At 35.4% G+C, this 17,168-nt stretch overlaps 1 protein-coding gene across 38 annotated transcripts in view; it reads left to right on the top strand.

Moving 5' to 3' along the window:
- The window catches only part of SLMAP (sarcolemma associated protein), a 150,020-nt gene that overhangs the window by 51,314 nt on the left and 81,538 nt on the right, over positions 1-17,168 (top strand). For 20 of the 38 annotated variants that reach the window (XM_079116423.1, XM_079116422.1, XM_079116451.1 and 17 more), the window contains exon 3: positions 14,951-15,098. In XM_079116423.1, coding sequence (XP_078972549.1) covers positions 14,951-15,098 — 148 coding nt within the window. Of the gene's footprint in view, positions 1-14,950; positions 15,105-17,168 lie in introns of all 38 variants that reach the window. The other 18 variants (XM_079116455.1, XM_079116454.1, XM_079116420.1 and 15 more) reach the window with 1 other exon arrangement.

The following is a 17,168-nucleotide window of genomic DNA, read 5'->3' as shown; positions in this document are numbered from 1 at the left end:
ATTGATCTGTAGATTGCTAATCTAACTATAACATCTAAGCATATTTAACATATACACAGTAGATGAGTATAATTTCCTTTTTTTTTTGATATAACTGTGTTTAGGGATGCTCTGATCCATACCACAGTGTTTCATATGAAACAAAGGCTTGTCTGCCTTTCTTCTATGCACAAGTTGTAGTTATTTATGGTAATGTTCATGTGTAGTGAAGAAATGGTAAACTTTTTTTAGTACCTGTATGTGTTAGATTTTAGCAGTTCCTGATCTGTATATCAGACATTTACTGTTTAATTATTTTGCCAAAGAACTTTTTTTAAAGAACCTTAACCATCAGTCTTAAATCAGTTGCCTGAATGAAGAGAGTCAGTGTGATTACATATTTATGCAAATTGTCAGTTTAATAATGGCTACTATTAACAGTTTCTATGCTAAATCCTTTACATCATTTAACCTTTACACAAACACTCTGAAGTAGATACTGATAGTATCTTCAATTTAAATATAACTGAAAGGAGGCTCTGAGAGGTTAAGTAACTTGCTCATGGTCACACAATAAGTTAGATGGTAATAGAGTAGGAATTAGAACCTTTATTATGTTCTATGCTCCATATAGCTTGTTTGGATCTGATAGTTTGGCCTAATCTGTGTTAAATCAAAACTTCATAGCTACCATTCTAGAGTATAAATTATTGCTTCTGTATTTAAAAAAACTGTGACTTGTGCTTACTGAAACTTTTCTGACAGGGAATGAATGTTTATAGATGGGAAAAGATGGAATTATAGTGTTGTTCAAAGTGTGATTTGGAAATAGAGGTTCAAAAATTAGCCACTAGTCAGAATAAAGCTTTGAATGAGATTTAGTTGAGGGAATGTGTTTATTTAATGAGAAATGTTATCTGAAAAAGATGTTTTATTTCTTACAGTCTTTAAATTGAACTTCAGAAAGGAGTCTTTTAACAGAGTGTGACCAAGTGGAAGCAAAGACTTCTCCAGTTAAAGAACATTAGCAAACATCCATACAGGGCTTGTTTAGGGAGCTGCTAGTAGTTAGGCAAGGGTGAAATGGATGATTTTAGGAAGAGCAGAAGATCATCATTTAGTAGGGTGATTAGGGTTGTTTTGAAAGATTTTGAAATTTATCACAGCTCTTGGATTTGATTTTGAAATCAGCAGAGGATCAACACACCTTTTATGAAGTGAAACAATGTGATCAGGTTTGTATTTTAGGAAATGAATTCAGCATCAATGAGGAGGGTGGAGTGTGGAATCATCTTGACAATAATTAGGGGCCTGGGAAAGGAAACGGTAGTATGAAATTGAGATTGTACTGAACCAGAATTCATAGAAATTGGTGACATAGTAGATGCTCTATGAGGTTACCAATTTTCTTTTTCTTTTTTCTTTTTTGTGTGTGTGGTGGGGGAGGGGTACCAGGAGTTGAACCTGGGGTGCTCTACTACCAAGCTACATCCCCAACCCCCTTTTTTATTTTATTTTATTTTAGACAGGGTCTTGTTAAGTTGTCAAGGCTGGCCTTGAACTTGGGATTCTTCCTCAGCCTCCCAAGTCACTGGGATTATGTGCCACCTTGCCCAGCTAATATTCGTTATTACTGAAAGCACAATGGCCCCCCTCCCCCCAATTTTGCTTTCTGTGGTTTTAGTTACTCAAGGTCAACTGTAGTCCAAAAATATTAAAAGGAAAATTCCAGAAATAAGCAATGTTTTGAATTGTGTGCCATTCTGAGTAGTATGATAAAATCTTCCACAGTCCTGCAGAGTGTAATGAAATCTCCCCCAGCTCTACTCTGCCCCATCAAGGATGTCAATCATCCCTTTGTTTAACATACCCACACTGTGTACACTACCACCCATTGTTAGTCATTTAGTGACCTGAGTTATCTGATTTACTGTTGTGGTATTGTAGTACTTATGTTTAAGTAACTCTTATTTTACTTAATAATTACTTCAGAGCATAAGAGTAGTGATGTTGGCAATAACGATATGTCAAAGAAAAACCATAAAGTACTTTCTTCAAGTGAAAAGGCAAAAGCAAAGAAAATCATATGTTTAGGTTGCTAAGAATCTATAATGAGAAAGAATCTTCTCTCTGAAATTGCCAAAGTAGGAAGAAGTTCATGCTGATTTTGCCATTGCACCTCATACTACAAAAGTTAAAGCCATGGTGCATGATAAGGGCTTAGTTAAAATGGAAAAGCATTAAATTTGTGGATAGAAAACATGAACAGAAAGCTTGTTCCAGTTGGCAGTAACTTTCAGTATTATCTGAAGTTTCAGGTATGCACCAGGAGTCCTAAAACTTACCCTGAATGAATAAGGGGCGCTGTTTTATTTATTAATACTATTATGCTTTTGTGAATGGTTTATGACAGTCACATATTCATGTTTATGACTGTTGATTGAATTTCTGACCAGAAATACTGAGAAAATGGTAGGTAAATGACAGGTTGCATCTAGAGTGGAGATATTACACTTGTGATGTATTTATTTAAAATACTTCTTCTTAAGACCCATAATGCCCAAAGTAGTTCTAAGCCAAAAAAAGAAAGAAAGCAATACTAGAGGCATCACAATACTACTTCAAATTATACGACCGAATGAGAATAACAAAAACTGAATGGTACTGGCATAAGAACAGTCACAGACCAATGGTACAGAATAAAAAACAAAGACGTACCCATTCATCTGCAGTCATCCAATCCTTAACAAACATGCCAAATGTGTACAACATTTTCTGTGGAGAAAAAAAAAAGAGCATTTTTAACAAATGGTGCTGGGAAAACTGGTTATATGTAGAAGAATTAAACTAGACCCTTATCTCTCACCCTGCACAAAAATCAACTTAAAATGGATCAAAGACCTCAGAGTTAGACCAGAAATGATGCAAATCCTTGAAGAAATGTAGAGTCAACCTCCAGCATATAGGCACAGGCAACAAAATGCCAAGAGTTAATAAATGGGATGGCATCAAATTAAAAAGCTTCCGCATGGTAAAGGAAACAGGGATGTTAAGAGAAAACCTACAGAATGGGAGAAAATCTTTTGCTAGCTACTCTTCTGATGTAAGATTAATATCTAGAATATATAAAGAACAGGCAAATGAATTAAAGACACTTTCTCAAAAGAAGAAATACAAATGCCAACAAATACATGAAAAAAGTCTCTCCAAGGAATTTCTGGTAGTTATGAGGAGTCTAATAGACTGTTTGCTATCCCTATTTTTTCTATAATTTGGGGTCATATCCTTTAATTCGTGGCCCTATTCGTTAGACATGGCATACTGCTCGAGCGTCATGATGTTCTGAAGTTTTGTTAAGGTAATGTATGTAAGGCATTCTGCATAGGCTCTGGCATAAATAAATACTAGTTCCCTTCTAATCTCCCATGGACATGGAAACTAGAAAACCCAATTTTTTATTAGGATTGTGTATTAAATAAGTGACACCAGATAGTATATGAATTTCTGAAAAAAATTTTTAAGTTTACCTTTACTGATGGTTTGACATTAAAGTTCTGATCGCTGTCTTTATTTTTTTCACCATTGTGACTATAGATAGATCACTTGCCTTGATTTGTCAGCCTCAATTTACTGATCTGTGAAATCAGTAAAATCATTCCCATTTAATAGAGTGTTGAGATAAACAGTAGTAGTAGATATAAAATTACCAGACAAACAGTGCTGAATGGTTGAGATCAAAAAGTTTAAAATGTTCCTATCTCCCCATTACTAGTTTTGGAGTATCTTTGGCATGTTACTTAAGCTCTTTGAGTCCTAATTTCTTTATCTGCAATATGGGGATAATAAAGTGCCTCAGAAGATTGTCATAAAAATTAAGTAAAAAAACACGTGCTAAGTAGTTTATCCATGCACAAGGTAAGCACTCAAAAACTGGTGTTGATTATTACAAATTGTGAAATTCTTTTGTCACTATTGAAAAATTAACATTCTTTCTTTGGTTTGCTCTATGGTTAAAACTTCTGTGTAGCTAAATTATGGATATAATTGTTGTTACCTTTCAAGGTATTAAATCAGTCTTTTTAAAAGAAAACAACAACTTCTCCAATGTTGGGGCTTATGTTTAAGCCATAAATGAAGGAAGAACTATTACTAAATTTCGGTTCAGATTTTTTAAAAGAATTCGTGATTGTTTACTGGAAGCATTACTTAACCTGAGAAGCATTGGATAGCATGAGGGATATCAGGAATAGATTGTGTTCGAACATTTGAATCATGTGGCAGCAGAAATTAGGAGCTTCTGCACTATACACTATCCTGTAAGGGATTTATTTTCCTTAGTCCAAAGAGTCAATTCTCATCTCAGTCAAAATGATTGTTTCATAAATTACATTATTATTATTTCCATTTTTTACTTCTGGTCCTCAGTAACTGTTTCCTTTTCTTTTTCAAAGTAGAATTATTATAATTTTTAAAGAACTTACCCATTCATATATTAATAATCAAAGCTTTGAAGAGATAAATCACTGAGGAATTAATTATCATTAAAAATGAAGACATAAATATAAAGACCAGGGTATTTTAAACAGTAAAATTATATTTTAACTTGAGTGGTTGTGCCTAAATAACGGAAAAGATCATCATGATTATTTTCATTACCTTATAAAGCATTGTTAAAGTATGAGTGTTCTTTGCGGGGCCGGGGGGGCAGATAGACTGTTTGTATTTTTAAACATTTCCACTGAATTTGTTGGCCAAATAAATTGTTTTATATGTAGGCCGTTTTTTTTCCCTAAATATCTGTTTTCCTATGTTTTGCTGACTTTGCCAATCTTTAATGGAAGTTTATTAAACAGTATGTAAAGTTTTAAATGTAATGATCTTGTTCTTTATACCTCATAAGTGTCATCACAATGATTTCCTTTTGTGGCAAGCAAAGCTGATATTCTATGAGTGAAGTTTTTTAACTCAGAATGGTGGTACAATTACTTTATTGCTGTTTTAACTGATCTCCAGATGGTTTAAACTAACATTTTGTGAAGAGAATACTGACCTATAAATTGTAATCAGAACATTGTGCATTTAAAATACCACAGTATCTTGTTTTGCCCCTAATATGCTAAAATACATGAAACTTGCATAAATGTACAGTTATTTCAGATACTGGAATTTACATATTTTGAAGTAGTTAGAAACCTCTTGAAGTTGAACAGATTTGAGTTTGGAAAATAATTAGCTAAGTAGGAGTCCAAAAAGAAAGGTAAATGTACCTTACTATTAGTATATACTATCAGAGTGAAAAAAATAATCAAAATTTGCTTGTTGATCCATCAGTTTTGTGATGAGGGAAATAAGTTACTCTGCTCCAAATTAAAGTTTTGTGGGGGCTTTCAATAGCCTCACCTCTCAGAATTGTAATGTTCTGATCATGTGTTTGTTTTTTATCTTGCTGATATTCAGAAATCAAATTTACTTTGTTCTGAATTCTCAGTGAAGAATTATCACAATTTAAAAGCACATTTGCTGGGTGTGGTGGCACATGCCTATAATCCCAGGATTTGGAGGGATCACAAGTTCAAAGCCAACTCAGCAATTTAGCAAGGCCCTAAGCAACTTAGTGAGACCCTTTCACAAAAAATAGAAAGTGCTGGAGATGTGACTCAGTGGTTAAGCACCCTGGCTTTAATTTCTGGTACCAAAAACAACAACAACAACAACAAAAAGAAAGCATATTTAAGAAGGATATAATGATGTTGTATGTTTTATAATGTTCCAGTTACATTTTTAAAACTCTCTTGGGGCTGGGGAGATAGCTCAGTAGGTAGAGTGCTTGCCTTGTAAGCATAAGGCCCTGGGTTCGATCCCCAGCACCCCAAAGGGGGAAAAAAACCAAACTTTCTCTTTCCCACCTTCTCTACTTTTGTCCTTCATAATCTTATCTCTGCTTGTATGTAGAGAGATATAAATAGTTTTTCTTTCTCCTTTTTCCCCTGTGGACTGACCCCACAAGATTTATTGTGCAATGAAATTTATTGAACAGTATCTGAACTGTCACTTGGAAAATGGGAAAAAATTTTGGCAAATTCATATTTACAAGATGTTTGGGTGAGATGTTGACAAGTTTCATTCTAGTATACATGTGTGATTTCATTTTGGCGAAAAACATTTCAGCAGTTTTCTATATATTTTCCCATAGCCTATGAATAAAATTTTATATTCCCACCTGCCACCTTTCGGTGGCACAATTTAAAAGTTCTAGCTTCTGAAATGTATGGTGCTTTGCTATCCAGGAAGCTGGAAAGGTTATGTAAATTCATGTTCATATTGAACATGCCTATAAAGACTAATATGGGTACTCCAAAAAATAACTAAATTATTCGTGGCAAAAATGAACAAGTCATGGGTCTCCCTATTTCTAGTGACTCCCACTGCAGTTCTTCCTACACACAGCTGCTAGATCACCAGAGCTGTTAGAATAATTTCCCTAAAACAATATTTTCATCAAATCCTTCATTAATGCCTTTTAAGAATCTCACCTCCTTAGCCCAATGTCAAGACCCTCTCTTCATAAAGTCATTCTGTTTCTAATTTCTCTACTTGTTCCTTTAGTTTTTGTTACTCTCTGGTACTGTCATAGTTGGTGACCTAACAGAGATTTCTTTAACTGCCTGGAGTCAGTAAGAAAAGGTACAGGGTTGCAGGGGAATTCCTTTTCTTTGAATTCCTTTGTCTGATGCCAGGTAAGCCACTTCAGGCTACAGGTGGATGGCGGGTGTAAAACGATGACCATTTTCTGTACTGTCTCCTCAGGAATCAAAAATGGGTTTATTAATCCAGTTTTCTCCAGGTCCTATTGCTCACCCTGGGGCCAGCAAGTCACATCATGAACATGGGCCATTATCCCTGTGGCTGCTGCAAAATTGAGGAATGGAAGATTGTAACCACTATGCAAAACACCAAAATTCTGAAATTCTTCAAAACTTAGCAGTCTTTCTTCATCAGGCATTCTCCTGGATGCTGCAAATGCTTGACTAGACTCCAGAGTTCTGAAATAGTTGCTTTAGCCAATGCATGCTAGTTCAATAGTTGTTTTGAGGAAGGAACCAATTTCTGGAGCTTCCTTACTGTACCATTTTCCGTCAACCCCATTAATCATCCTTCAATCTATAAATCTTTTCTTGGGCCAAATAAAACAAGTTCCAAATCGATAATAGCTACCATTTATTGACTGCCTGCTATATGCAGGTATTTGACATGCATTATTTCTGATCCTCAACATTATTTACTACCATTTAAGTATTTACTATCTTTCTATTTTACAGATTGAGGAATTGAGGTTCAGACATATTAAGTGGACTGCCATGGTCTCACAGTTATTGCAGACTTGACACAATTATTCCTACAAAACGTTCACACTGTCTTCCTTCCTTACTTAGACTAAACACTCTCTGGTCTCTGATTCCAAACCTCTGATGAAATCCCACTTCACTTATGAAGTTTCCTTGAAGCAATTAGAATAGGTAGAGCTAATTTCAATTCTAACTATCATTAGTGTAAATCATTTAATCTATAAACATTTATTTGACATCCATCTTGAAGAAACCACACATCCATAAAATCATATTCAGGGCAACCCTAAACTAAGAATAAATGAAAAGTATGAATTAAATGCCAAAATCCTGAGAAGCTGATGAGAAATATAGTTAGGCATAATCAGTTGCTAAGATTATGAGCGAGGGTGGTAATTGGAATGAAAAGGCGAGGAGGAGAAGGAACAGGTATTACAGTACATTTATGCATTCTGGTAATCTCAGAAGATGAAGAGAGATAAGGAAAGGAAAAATAATTAAAGAAATAATCGTTGAAAAGAATTTCAAGGTTTTATCTTTTATATTTAAGTCTAGGATTCATTTTGAGTTAATTTTTTATATGTGGTATGAACTGGGGTCCAACTTATCTGTAATTTTTTTATCTGTAATATGGGGATAATTATTTTGCATGTGTCACCTACTTGTCCCAGCACCATTTTTGAAGAGACTGTCCTTTCCTCATTGAATTGACATGACATCTTCGTTGAAATTCACTTGGCTGTAGATGTATGTATTTATTTATTTCAGTTCTCTTCCATTGGTCTATCCTTAAACCACCCTGTTTTGTTAGTGTAGATCAGTAATAAATTTTGGATTCAAAAAATATATGTCCTCCAATTTTTGTTGTTTTTCAAGATTGTTTTGCATGCTCAAGGTCTATTGGAATTTTGTTAGAGATCATGTTGAGAAGTGACTTGCAGAGGTGCACACCTCTAATCCTAGCTACTCAGGAGGCTGAGAGTGGAGGATCACAAATTTGAACCCAGTCTGGGCAACATAGTGAGATCCTATCTCAAGAAAACAAAGCAAAAGAGATTGTGTTGAATCTGTAGATTGTTTTGGGTGCTACTAACACCTTAACAATATTAAGTCTTTCAGTCCATAAACATGAGACATCTTTATTTAGGTTGTCTTTAATTTCTTTTAATAGTTTTCTGTGTTCTTAATGTACAGATCTTTTTTATCCTTGGTTAAATTTATTTATAGGTATTTGATTCTTTTAGATACTATTATAAATGGAAGTGCTTTCTTAATTTCATTTTTGGATTGTTCATTACTGGGCATTTAGGAACAACTGCTGAGCTGTGGGTATAGCTCAATGATAGAGCACTTGCCTAGCATGTACAAGGTCTTGAGTTCAATTCCCAGCACCACAAAACAAACAAACAAAATCCTCGGTAATTTAAAAACACAAGTGTTTTTCATATGTTGATTGTGTAAGCTGCAACTCTGTTGAATTTATTAGCTCTAATATTGTTCTTGTGGTTTCTGTGGAATTTTCTATATATAGAATGGTGTCATATGTGAATATATACATAGTTTACTTCTTCTTTTCCAATTTCGATATCTTTTGTATCTTGCCTCTGGCTAGAACTTCCAGTACATTGTTAAATAACAGTGGTAAAATCAGACATCCTCATCTTGATCTTAAGGGGAAAGCTTTCACTCTTTTAGCATTGTGTAATAGGTTAACTGTGGGTTTTTCATAAATGCTCTTTTTCATGATGAGCAAGTTCCCTTCTAATCCTAACTTTCTGAGTGTTTTATCATAAAAGAATATTACATTCTGTCAGATGCCTTTTCTGCATAAATTGAGATGATTGTGTGGGTTTTCTCTCTTTCAACTAATGCGGTGTATTACATTGGTAGACTTTTGAAACACCTGGGATAAATCCCACTTTCCCAGCAGTGCCAGCCACTTTTCCAGCTTTGGTGAGTTCTAAAGGTGGCAAAACAAGGGCTAGAGATGTAGCTCAGTGGTAGAACATCTGCCTACTATGCGTGCAAGGCCCTGGATTTGACCCAGCTCTGGGAAAATAAAAGGGTTACTGAGTTAGGCAAAACAAAGATAAGAAAGTTGTTCAGCCCTTCATGTCACCTCCAGACATCATTATTTGTGATTAAGGTCTGCTCTACTCCTTCTGGAACCAGGTACCTAGGGTCTCACACTAGGAATGCATGCTGCTGTCTTCAAGACTTCTTTTGTGCTGGAGAGAGGGATGGGACAAGGGTAAGTCATGCCCAAAACCTTCCTACCATTTTTAAGTTGCCATTTTCTTGATTCAATATTTGCTTGTTAAGCCTTTGATGTTTTCCAGAGTTCTAACAAAGTTGATTCTGATGGTTTTCTTGATTTTTCAGTGTTTCTGTCTAGTCACAGGAACTTGGAGCTGCCTATACCATTTTGCTGATGATACTTTCTTTCATTTCTTTTTAATTTTAAAAAATTTCCTCCTTTTTTCCCCTTACATTCTCTTCTGACATTTTTTGTTATGTTTAGCCATGCTTATGTTCCTCCTACTTGGTGTTCATTTATGAAATGTTCTTTTCCTTTTATTTCTATTTCTTTTTTTGAGGGTTCTCACTAGAATTTTATAGTTATGATAGATACTGTTCTTTTGTTTCTTAAATTATTTCCTAATAGCTTTTAGCTTGTTTTGAAATAGGCTACAATTTTGATCTGTTCCAAGGTCTTTCAGTTTCTATAAAGATGTTATTTTGCTGCTTATTCTCTTTTTTCTTAAAATAACTGTATGAGATGTGACCTTGATAACTTTTTCTTGCTCACTTTTATGTGAAAATGGTTTTCTGTACTTTAAAAGGGGGCCAAGGGGGGCTGGGGATATAGCTCAGTTGGTAGAGTGTTTGCCTCGCAAGCACAAGGCCTTGGGTTCAAATCCCCATCTCTGCAAAAGAAAAAAGGGGGGGTGGTCATGGTTCAGGATAACTTTCTAATTCACAGAGCTCCCTCTTCGGTTGTTTTTATAAAATGTTCAAAAATATGGTGGCCTCCTTTTCCTCCTTCACTTTTATCTGGACCTTTACTTTCTTTGTCTTCTGTTCCTGTCTGCTCAATTTTGGTTCTTCTTGACAGCTTTCCCTCATTGTATAGCCCTATCTTGGGAGCCAGTTTTGCGTTCCTTCAGGTTGTTTTTAACATTCCATAGGGCTCGGGATGTAGCTGAGTGGTAGAGCTTGGCTCACCATGTGTAAGTCCCTGGGTTTAGTCCCAGGCACTGGAGGCAGGCAGAGGAGGAGTTATCTGACTCAAACTATTTCAACTTGACCTTTATGGGCTTAACCTTGCACTAACTTATTATTGATTGAGCTAGACCTGTCGGCTTTCAGCTTCTCCTCTCAAACTGGCCTCTCTACCATCCAGTGAATACTTAGTACCTAGTTTGTTGTTCTTCTCAATTTCCTCAAATTACCCCCATTGCCTCTGTGTCCTCCTGCATGGATACTGATATGTGTAGCTCTGTGGTTCTTGGTAGTTTTCCCTGCTCACTTGTATTTTGGAATTTGTGTGTATACTGTGTGACCTACTGTTTTTGTAAACGTTGTCCTTGGGATATTGGTTTTATCTCAGATTGTTTGATTTTAGATGGTGATTAAGGGAGATTAAAAATGTGTTGCAGTCTGCCTTTACACAGAATCCATTTTGTGTTCATGTTTTGAAAACTCTCAGAGTTCATGGTGACCTATGGCATTTCTACTATGTTTGCTTGTGCTTTGTTCCAAAGTGTTAGCTCACCTGTTGGTGTTTGAATATTGCACAATCTATCAACATAGAAAAGGGTTAGAAAGAAGTGATATATTGTTATAACAGAGATGAAAAGTATTTGTAGATTATAGCTAAATTGAAACACACATGCAGAATGCATGTGTGTTTGGTATCTACAGCAAAAACTTTCTCTGAAGACCAGAGAGCAAATTATGCAATCTGAGTAATGCTTTGTCTGTGTCATTGAAATTAATCAGCAAATGACTGAGGAAAAATGACTGTGGGACAGAGGGATTGTTTTTAATTATGGATCACCATCTGATTTGGGGGAACTTAAAGTTCATTCAGGGGAAAGTAAGAACTTAACTGAAGAATTAAAGACTGAAAACAATGGAAAGTACTGTTGAAATTTGGCTGCAAACCACAAAGAGTTTTATAAAAAGTTTAGGGTTCTTTACACACCTGCTCAACATCAAAGTGGCTAGGCAAACACTAGAGCTATTAGGGCATTCCTTAGGCTGCTGGGAAAGAAAGATAGTTAAGACTTCAACAGATTTAATTTTTTTTTTTTTTTTTTTTTTTTTTAGTATGTTCAAAACTGATTTCTTTTAAGGGGAAGGAGGTGCCTTATAAAGGTTTCTTGGCAAATAGAACACTTCTGGTTTGAAAGTGACAAAAGACCAACTAACATACCTACATCCTGGTAATGTATTGTTAAGTGTAGTCCCTTTCCAGTCCCATGTAAACAAGCTGACATCTTTATTCCTTTAAGAGCCTAAACTAAAAATAAATAGAATAACTTCTGTACAGTTTAATTTAATATTAACATTGTTTTATAGAAGGTACAAAACCATTATTTTTAATATCATAAAAACTAAAGGCAGATATTTCTTTTTTTAAAAAAATTTTTTAGTTGTAGATAGACACAATACCTTTATTTTACTTATTTTTGTGGTGCTGAGGATCAAACCCAGTGCCTCATGCATGCGAGGCAAGTGCTATACCACTGAGCTACAACCCCAGGCCCAAGGACAGATATTTCTACAGGGAGCTAAACTTAATGCATCTAGCTGCACACAAATTCAGAGCGTCAAGTACATAAGTGGAAGTTAGTGTGATTGAGAGGGATAAGGGAGAGAAAGAGTAGGAGTGATTTGAGTTTAGAGAAGGAACCAGAAGCCAGATCATGTAGGACTCTGTAGGCTGGAGTGGTCAAAACTTTGGATTTTATTCTAAGGTATTTGGAAGTCATCAGGTTGAGAAGAGAGGAAGATTGAGCAAATAATGCAAATGATATGTTCAGGCTTGAATGGAGGCCCAGGTACTATGATGTGCTTTGGACAGTAATGGATGTCAGAATAAAAAGAACCTGGGTTAATACTGATTTATATTTTTTTAAATTTGAAAAGTTGTTGCTCTTTTGGAGTTACATAGGAGCAAAAAGCCTGTGTGTGTGTGTGTGTGTGTGTATGTGTTTATTTTTTTCAACAAAGTTTTGCCAAGCAGTAGTGAACCATAGTGAACCATATTTTGTATACTTTATTCTGTTCCCTCTCATCTTTTTTAAAGCTAGTTGCAATCCTCTAAATTGATTTAACCCACTACTTGAAGTTTGAAGTTTAAATCTAGTGTAATCCCCTTATTTGACTTGTCCAGGCACACGTTACTGAAAATAACTAAACCAGAATCCTATAATTACCACATTTCCCAAGAATATATTTATTAAAAAAAAAACAACAACAACAAGAAAAAACTCCATATACAGTAAGTGCCAGTGCAGGAAAAAAAAAATGTGAGGATAATTGTTTCTACTTGAAAGTTTTGCCCATGTTTATCTCCCTGGTGTGAAATGTTAAGGCCTATAAATTTCAAATGGACTTGTAAAATATAAATACAATTTTCTTTACTATTGGTCTATAATTAAATCTATAAAGCATAACCAAGTAACAGTTGGTCTAGTTGAATTATGAACAGAGATTAAGTCATTTATAGACAGCCTGATAGCCTTTAAATTGTTATGTAAGAATTAATAAAATGAAATGTCATTTTCATTTTCTGCCAAATTACTTAGTCTATGTTGTGTTTCATTTTGGAAGAGTATTTGTGGTAAGAGTGAAGGATAAATGAAATAATGAAGGTCAGTTTGAAGTAGTAGGGGAAGTGGTCCCTTTATTTCTGTTTTCTGAATCCTTGCTCATGTGTTCCCTAACTTTGTAACTTTTGGAAAGATATTTAACATGCCTATGACTCTCACTTTTCTTGTTTATAAATGAAAGTGCACATACATTTATTTAAGGTTAAATTAGGCCCTAATGGCATAAAGTATATTTTAATATATATTAGGTTTCTTCTTTGCATCCTTTCTTGGGAAGGAACTTCAGTGAAAATAGTGTTGCTAGAATAAGTAGGACTGTAGAGTGTTGAAAAATACCAAAAGAAAGGTGGTACATCTCTTCTTTGTTGGTTGTTCTTCTCCTAATAAGTTGTGAATTCCCAGGTTTTGTTAATTTCTTTTAGATTTGCTAGGTGATAGGGTTCCTGTCCTTCCTGCTATCTCCCCTCCCACTTTACTGGGGATTGAACACAGGGCACTTTACCTCTGAACTATATCCTCAAACCTTTTTATTTTTTTTATTTTGAGACATAGTCTAAGTTACTCAGGCTGGCCTCAAACTTGGAATTCTCTTGCCTCAGGCTCACCAATAGTTGGAATCACAGGTTTCACCACTGTGCATGGCTTACTCCTTCCCTTTTTTTTTTTTTAGATGTTGTTGGACCTTTATTTTATTATTTATACTAAGAATCAAACCCAGTACCTCCCACGTGCTAGGCAAGTGCAGTATCACTGAGCCACAACCCCAGCTCTCCTCCTTCCCTTTTTAAAAAAGGGAAGATTACCCAAGTGATGAAAGGCAAGTTTGGAAGGCCAGGAAGTGGAACTTTCATAGATGATTCCAGTACTTTTGTTTCTAGTGTTCAAATCTGCTTTATCACAAAGAATTTTATGAGGCTGCACCAGTCTTGATAGCAAGGTATGTTAGCTAATTGATAGCTATTAATTATAGGTGTTACCAAAAACCAGTTGCCCTTGCCTGTGCAGTAAATTCTGCTTCTTTTGATTCAGTCCAGGTATCCTAGGAAAAAGATTGCAAAGTCAGGTTGCAATGGAAAGATAGAATTTTGTCTAGCTGACCTCATTTTTTTTTTTTCTCCTCCTATTGTAAATAACACATTTTTAAAAGTGTACAGTTTGGTGGGTTTTCATATATTTACAGAGTTTTGCAGCCTTCACTGCTTCTTTTAGATAATTTTCTTCACTTTGCCAAAAATCCTTTTACCCATGAGTACCAAATCTCCCTGCCACCATTATTCCTTGTGATCACTAGTGTACTTTTTATCTTTATGAATATACATATTCTGGATGTTTCATACACTTGGACTAATAAATGGTCATCTGTGATTGACTTCTTTTATTTCCATAATGTTTTCAGGGTTCAGACATGTCATAGTATATATCAGTACTTCATTCCTTTGTAATGCCAAGTGGTAATCTATTATATGGATATACCACATTTAACCATTGTTCAGTTGGTGAGCATTGACTTGTTTCTACTTTTTTGGCTCTTATGAATAATGCTTCTATGAGCATTCCTGTACAAATTTTTGTGAAGACGTGTTCTCATTTCTGTTGAATATACCTAGGAGTGGAATGGTTGGGTCATGGACATTTTTTGTGGTCACACCATTTTGTGTAGCTGAAATGAGTTCGAATCAATGAGGAGAAATCCACCTGAAGCATTTGGTAAAGTTGGGAGTGCTTTTTTTTAAAAGTAGATTTGGAATTATTACTATTAATCTTTGACTTTTTTTTTTTTTCCAGTTTTATCTCCAAGACACTAAAAGTAGTAATGGTACCTTTATAAATAGTCAGAGATTGAGTCGAGGCTCTGAAGAAAGTCCACCATGTGAAATTCTTTCTGGTGACATTATCCAGTTTGGGGTAGACGTGACGGAGAACACACGGAAAGGTACGGGTATGGATCGATTTTTCCTGTTATTTATCTCTTTAAGATTGTTTCTTTTGTTTCTTTTTGAAGCCACCACGTTGTTTTCCAAGGTGCTGGGGATTCGAACGCGGGTCCATGTGTGTTTCTTTGTTTTGTCAGTGTTACAAAATTCTACATTCTTTTACATGCTTATAAAAGTCAAAACTCCTTCCCTGTTGCTTTTCTAAAATTTTAAATTCTGAAATGTTAATTAGTAATTAATATTCTTTTTTTTTTTTTGGCGGTGCTAGAGATTGAACTCAGGGCCTTGTGCTTGCAAGGCAAGCACTCTACCAACTGAGCTATATCCCCAGCCCAGTAATTTACATTCTTAATCACATTATGAAAACAGAATGTTGTGTGTCAGTTAGGAAGCAGTAACAGCATACCCAACTAAGACAACTTAAACCATGAGGTATTTATTATTAATTTATTGAGACTTAATGAAAAGTCTGGAGACAGATAGGTCCCTCATTTGTTCAGTTGACTCATTGATATCAGGGTTTTGGGATCTTATGTCCTTCTGTACTGCTGTTCTTAACATCTTGGTTTCTCATTCTTTTTCTTTATCTCATGGTCAAAGGGTGATGTCTACAGCCCCAGTTATCATTTTCCTCATGGTATTATCCCAAGCAAAAAGCATGAGGTGGGGACAAATTCCCTTCTTCTGTGACTCTGTGTTGAAAGAACAATATTTCACAGAAATATTTTTCCTTATGTCTCACTGACCACAGTTAAGGTCACATATATAAATACCCATAGCTACAAAGATGCCTGGGAAGTTATTTACCCGACAAAGGAGAGCAAGGAAATCCATGACTTACATAAATGAGTTTTGATTTATCTTCTCAGGTTGCCTGGTATTGTTGTCCCTCTCCCATTCTCACCCTTAATCAGTTTTGTTAGCAAGAAAAAGAAGAGGAAAAGGCCGTTTACGGCAGGCAGTTAATAGTACCTATCACAACTATAAAGAAAAAAATTTCATGTCTTAGAATCTTTGAAACTAGAAGACTAGAAGTTCTCTAGCTAAATAAATGTAGATTGGTCTTTGTTTTCACAATTCTGAAGCTTCATGAAGTCGTATGGCTGAATCATAAAACTAAATGGATAGAAACAGAAGTGTGCAGTTCTACTCTATTATTTTAATATGAAAAATGGAACAATATGGCAAGTTTCTCTTTCTGAACAACTGATCTTGTAACGTACTAAATCTTTAGATTCTGACATTTTGCACAGTAGTAGTGGGACTGGTTGTTGGTGGTGTTAGTGATGAAGATGCAGATGTTAGTGTGTGTGCATTCACATCCATATTTCTGTATATACTTTCACCGGTGTTACAACAGTAGTAGTGTTTTTACTGGGTTTTGTTTGTCTCCTCAGGAAGTTAGTTTTTGATATTTGAGTTTATGCAGGACCAGTCTTAGAGAATTTTCATTTACAGTTACAAAACACAAAATAAAGATTTAATTTTGGTACAAAATAATAACTACTCCCTACTAAGAGAACTTATGTATGACCACACCAGGAACAGCTGCATTGGATAGTACTGTATCTGATGTGAGTACAATGCACCTCTGGTACCAAGTTATTCAACAAACAGTAAAGAGCCCAGCTGTGAGTAACCCACAAAGAAGTGAAGAATTTGATTACACAGCCTTTTTCTTCAAGGAACGTCTGTCACCTTAGCTTACATTTTCCAAAGAGACTTATTAGGTGTTAATTGATGAAAGAATGAAGTAATCCCAGATTGTGGAACCAACCTAGATGCCCCTCAATTGATGAATGGATAAAAAAACTGTGGTATATATATATATACCATGGAATATTACTCGGCCATAAAGAATAATAAAATGATGGCATTCGCAGGCAAATGGATGCAGTTGGAGAATATCATGCTAAGTGAGATAAGCCAATTTCAAAAAACCAAAGGACGAATGATCTCACTGATAAGCGGATGATGACACATATAGGGGGTGGGAAGGGGGCAAGAATGGAGGAAGGAGGAACTCTGTAGAGGGATAAAAGGGGTGGGGGGGGGAGAGAAAAAAATAG

The sequence above is a fragment of the Sciurus vulgaris genome (assembly GCF_902686455.1).
Source record: "Sciurus vulgaris genome assembly, chromosome: 16".
In the NCBI taxonomy this organism is placed as follows: domain Eukaryota; kingdom Metazoa; phylum Chordata; class Mammalia; order Rodentia; family Sciuridae; genus Sciurus; species Sciurus vulgaris.
This window is presented reverse-complemented; position numbering and strand designations above follow the sequence as displayed.